We start from the raw sequence: 6,000 nt of genomic DNA, 5'->3' as shown, positions 1-6,000 counted from the left end.
GTTCAGTGTAGTGTGGCATATAGTAACCTCCCATGAGACAACCTCCCTCAGACTATGGAGGTATAATGTAATATTCTCTTTTGAGATTACAGTGCATTACCTTTCTGAGACCTACTTAAAAGAATTAAGAAAGTAAATTAATAATTTTTCAACTTTTGATTAAAGGTTGTCCACTAAAATAAATATAAGAAGCGTTATAATACTGTACAAATAGTGCAGTACATGAATAAATTGTTACAACAAATAAAGTCGACCACAGAAACATTTTCCCTTATTTTATATCATTAGTTCTTGAGCACATTAACGTGCACTAACAGAAACATGCCACACTCTGATGCAATTATCAGTATAACCAGCAAATAATGCCTGTCCATCAGCTGACCAAGCCATGGAAATACACTGGGGAGGTTCTGCTTTCACATTACTGGTGATTACCTCAGGGCGTAATTCATCAACCATATTTTTACCTTCTAGATCCTGTAAAAGATAAGACCAGTCAAGTTAAAATAAGGTAACAAGCATCATAAATTACTTTCATAAATACATTGATTTATACAAAGTGAACTGAAGTAATGTAATCTCAGATAATTCAATATAGCATTTAATCTACAGTGGATTCTATTCCCCTACCTACAAAATAATTACACATACATTTCAATTTATTTTGAGATTTTTTTTTCTTTTCTGTCATGCTGAACCAAACAAAAGCTGTCTCTGCTGAAAATTTTGATTAAATTGAAACTGACAACTTCATAAACTATGCTAGTAAAAATCACTTTCCTGGATTTTTCTTTATTCTCTAAAACACAGACTTCAATCTTTTCATTGATCTAATATCTATAATTATCAATTGAACACAGTGAATGGAGAATAACTTTTAATATGACATTAGAGATGTCATATTAAAAAATAAACTGGGAGCACTTTCACTCTATCAAGTACACAAAAGTGTGCTTTAATGACTTTCAAATAATTTTTGATTATTTTGAATCCCATGACAAAATAACTTTATTTTGACATGGGATTAAATCAACATTCCAGAACTTGGATATTTTATCACTAGCACCTGCTGGTAAAATAAACACAATTGAAACTGCTGTTAAATAACTATCACAGGTATACATAATTCTATACTTGGGTTCTTTCTTCCTTTTGTATTCGTTTCTGGTAGTCTATATTTTTTGCATTCTATACAAATGCACCTTCTATTTCTACCTATGTTTCCTTCAACTTTTCATTCAAACTATAAATTAACTCTTCTAATATTTCTTTTTTATACTATCTAATTTTTGCATAGTTTTAGATGTTCTTAAAAATCTAATTTCTATTGCCTGTTTTATCTACCTTAAGTGTACATTTATGAATGATAAAACAATTGGTGGCCATTATCTCATAATTTAAACTGGGTTTCTTTCTTTTTTATTCAGTGCCTTTTTAACTGCTCTGAAGATTTTCTGAATTTTTTTTTCCCTTTTAGGTATCATCAGCAGCTTTCTTCAAGTCCACTGCTGGATGAATGCCTCTCCATGCTTCTTCCATATTGGCCAATCATATACATCTTTCCACCACAAATGTTCATAATCACGAGCTATCATATACAAGAGAGATAAACCAAGGGGTCCGACAGGGATGTCCCCTCTCAGCAACTCTTTTTAATATCTACTTAAATGAAATAATAATAAAATGGAGTAAAAATTTACACCAAGGAATTAAACTTTCACCTACAGTTAACTTAAACACTCTCCTCTTTGCAGACGACCAAATAATAATTACAAATTCTGAAGATAACTTACAGAAAGCTATTTTAAATCTAAATGAGATATCCAAAGATTATGGTATGATAATATCGACAGAAAAATCAAAAACTATGGCCTTTAAAGGACAAGATCCAGCAAGAACTAAAATAGTATTAGATAACAAGATCTTAGAACAGGTGAATTCATTTAACTACCTAGGATGTATGATCACATATGAAAATGAAAAAGATATAAACGTAAAAATTGCAAAATATTTAAAAATAATAGGTGTAATTAACTCTATATTTAAACCAAACCTAGTTCAAAAACAAACCAGGCTAAAAGTATACAATACATTAGCCTTACCGGTCTTAATGTATGGAAGCGAAATCTGGACAATAAAACAAAAATTAACAACAGCAGAAATGAAGTTTATGAGAAAAACTGCAAAGTATACCCCATTTGATCACAAAAGAAACGAAGATATTATGAAAGAATTAAACCAAGAACCAGTAATAGAAAAAATTAAAAAATATAAACATAGATGGATGGAACACGTTCAAAGAATGAAAACAGAAAGATTGCCAAAACAAGCCTTAAAGTACAAGCCACTTAAACGATGACTTCTAAGGCCAGAACAGGCCATGCTAGGGCTAAATCCTTGATAAGAATGATGATGATGATGAGTTATGACATTTTTTTGTCAGGCTTAAGGTTTCAATACTAGTGTTATTGTTGCAAGCACATAGTGGTTGTAAATCTTTCTAAGCAGTTTGGTAAATTGCTTTTAAATATATGCCTATAATGGTTAAAAACTTTCCACCCTGTTTTTATTCTAGGACAAATCATTACAAACTCACTATTTCAATGTCTGATTTATTTCAATTCATTTTTGTTCTGGAGCATTTTCACTATACATTATTTTTGATTTATCCATATTTATTTGTAGACCAATCTCTAAACTTATTTCATTTAATTTGTAAAATCTTGTATAGAAGGAATTTAGAATAAAATTTTTTCTATACCGAATTTAACTTGGGAAATGAAATCAATATAATATACTTGTAATTTGATTAATACTTAACTCATTTTGCTGTAATGAACATGAAAAAAATGTTAGAATAAATTGTAATAAGAAAATTGTACAAAGAAATACCTCAGATGGGATTAAAAATGTAAGACCCAAGGCTATCGAAGCACGCAAAGTACAGGGTTTCCCACCTTAACTCAGAGATCGCCGGGTGGCTGAGAGGACCCCTTCAAGAAAATCCAGGCGATTCAATCTGTAGGAGTTCCAAAGGTTGAGAGAGCAGAATAAAAGGGGCTTTTCGGCGCTAGGTATTTTGTTCCGGCTTGCTGTTCCTGCTCTCACTAGAGGAGATTCCAGTGTGTCCCACTGTTATAAGGACGGGGATCCACGTCCTGCCAGCCGATGATAGGAGGTTCGGAATAGCAGTGACGGTCTACTCCAGAGTTCCCACTGCTAAGTTCCTTGACGATCTCCGCGTGTGAAGTATCATCGACATTGTAAAAAGTGCCAGCGTGAATTTAACTGGAAAGCAGAAGGTGTCAACGATCTCTAGGATCTTGTGTAATGAACTGGATGACAAAGTAGCAAGTAAGACTTTTGTTTAGGACTTTCCTAGATGAGAAATTTATAGCAAGGATTGCTGAATTTTTTTAAATTTGTTAGCATAAAGAATAGTAGTAAAAACGGAAAGCCGTTTTGTTAAATTAAATGTGAAGTGGTTTGCAGTTTTGAGGAATTAGCTAATATTATATATTGAAGAGGGAATTGTATGTGAAAGTAGTTAAGCTTAATAATATTTAGTCTGAGTTAAATTAATGTAAAGCATATACAAGTCTGCTTCCGTGTCTGATTTATATGCGAGCGTATTTATTGCGTTAGTTATTGAGCTGATAAGATAAATGTTTAATTAATGTAGTGGAGAACCAGACACGTGAATTTTATATTATTTCCATGTCATTTTATTGCGTGAATTTGAGTTGGATTATTTTAGTATGTGTAGTGTTACCCTTTATATGTACTTTGATTTAGTATAAATAAATTGTTTTGTCTGTCAAATAACTGCCTGACCAATGCACTTCTCATAAAAAGATAGAACTAGTATAACCTTAAGAGTAAAAGTAGCCATGACTGATGAATAGTAGATTTATGCGTTGCTTGACTTAGAGATAAATATTAGAGACATTTCTGTGTTTGTGCTGGGCACTTTTCTTGCATGTATTGGAAAGATATACAAGTCCTCTACAAGATCTCCAATGGAGCGGTCGTAAATACAAATAAATTTTCAGAGATCAGTGTGAGAAAAAGCATTTAGACAATGGAAATGGCTCCAGCCAGAGGCAATTCCTAATTTCTAAAATACGTACACGTGAAGTAGCATAGTCATGACCTTGAAAAAGGGGTGGGTGGGATTAAATTGATAGACTGAAAGGATTAAAGGAGATAGACCAGTTCAAGCAACGAGACTACAACTCGGAGTTACGACTGTTAAGTTAAAGACAAGTAAAGGAAAATATTGAAGAAAAATAACAAATAAAGTACAATATAAAAAATATCATATTATTACAAATTCAATAATCTTATGTCAGCCAGTTCAATTTTCTCATAGCATATTTCCGCGCGGTTAGCCTAGTGGCTATGCGCTTCGCAACCATATGCCTGGGGAAGGAGTGTCCTAGGTTCGATTCCCGTCGGTGATGTGAAGAGCTGAAGGATCTTCCTCAGCCATAGCCAAGTTAGCCGGTCTTGGGCGTGGACAGCAGGGTTTTTTCCCCAGTTTATTCTGGGGTTTTTCATCCCGCAAAGCAGGCAAACTGGCCTTGAGAACTTAACACTACAGGCCATAGGATATACCGGGGCATAGGGCTGACCACCTTATCCTGTAAACGGATTGAGGTCCGATGATCAATGGACCCTCGACACCGCAAGGTAAAAGAGGGTATAAAGAAGATGAGATGAGATATTTATGAGCTGCAGAAAAGTCTCCCTGTACGACTCCTTTTTATTTCTATTTGTTTCTTTTCCATTTAAATTTATTACTGCCAAACTCCTTCTCACATATATAATATGGTAATACAAATATTGTCTATTTCTACATTAGGCCTATGCAACTCAGTGGAAGTGGCATTTGCATCCTCTGCACTAAGACATCTGAAGATACTTAGGTACAAGTCTAGTTGCTGACTAGAGGAACTTTTTAAGTTTTTCTTTGACCAGTTACCAAGTAATTCTACCTCTGGCATGGGCAAGTAGGTTTTTTTTTTTTTTTGTCCCATAAACTCAAGAAAATCAACCAGAACTGCATTAATTCAGACAACAACATATCATATAAGGGTTAGGCACCAAGAGTTTGCAGCACTTCTTGTCGGTCTTGGGCCAGCTCTGAATGCTACCGGTGGAGCTTGAACTGACCATTCAGTCTCAAAGCTAGACAGGATTAAAAGACTTCGTCTACTTTTATATAAGGGAATATAAAAGGCATTAGCTGATTAGTAACTATTCCTATGGTTTAAAGCTTCAAGAATTTTACGTCTATTGAGTCAAAGGCTTTTTTTTTTTGTAATCCACGAAAGCCTAAGGAAACCCCCGCCCCCATTACTTGATTTAAGGCTTGCAAATGTTCTGAAGTTGAGAAGAATGTTCTAAAACCTGCCTGTTCTTTTGGTTGAAGGAAATTTAATATATTGTTTACTGTGCCATCTATAATTTTTGTGAAAAGCTTATGAAGGACTGGGAGAAGGGTTATAAATTTAAAATTACTTATGTCAGCTTTATTACCTTTCTTATATAGAAGGATGATTTTTCCAGTGTTTCTTCCTGTTCTTAAATGATATATTATTATGCAATCTAAATAAGTGTGTCATTTGTTCTGTTTATAATCTAGAACTATTTTTGAATTAATGATATTTACTTTTAAATACCATGATCTTTTTTTCTTGTAAAATATTTAGAATCTGTTGTTAAGCTTATTAAATTCATAAGCTCATTTTTGACTTATCTTCATTATTTTGTAATAAAAATCTGCACACAATCAGATTAACAAGTTATTAGTACTGTTGCATTAACAATAACTATTTTTGTTAAATGGATACCCTGTATTACTGTTGTTTTCCATGTTTATATTTTTCAATCAACATAACCACATCAGTATGTAGCCTTACATATACAGGCATACCCCAGTCATATGACACATTAGGTTCCAGACTATCACTGCATAGTGAATCACTGATTTAATTT

At 33.3% G+C, this 6,000-nt stretch overlaps 1 protein-coding gene across 1 annotated transcript in view; it reads right to left on the bottom strand.

Annotated features, from left to right (window-relative positions):
• Positions 1–260: 260 nt before the first annotated feature.
• Positions 261–6,000, bottom strand: part of LOC150096289 (small ribosomal subunit protein RACK1-like) — a 68,218-nt gene continuing 62,478 nt past the window's right edge. Inside the window, exon 7 of the mRNA XM_090408819.1 lies at positions 261–477. Within this exon, the coding sequence (XP_090264945.1) occupies positions 301–477 (177 nt within the window). The 3' untranslated portion in view covers positions 261–300. The remainder of the gene's footprint in view (positions 478–6,000) is intronic.

The sequence above is a fragment of the Typopeltis vanoorti genome, chromosome 19 (genome assembly GCF_054136105.1).
Source record: "Typopeltis vanoorti isolate ZY-2024b chromosome 19, IOZ_Tvanoo_1.0, whole genome shotgun sequence".
NCBI lineage: Eukaryota > Metazoa > Arthropoda > Arachnida > Uropygi > Thelyphonidae > Typopeltis > Typopeltis vanoorti.
Note: the sequence above shows the minus strand (reverse complement) of the source record. Positions and strands in the feature narration are given on the sequence as shown.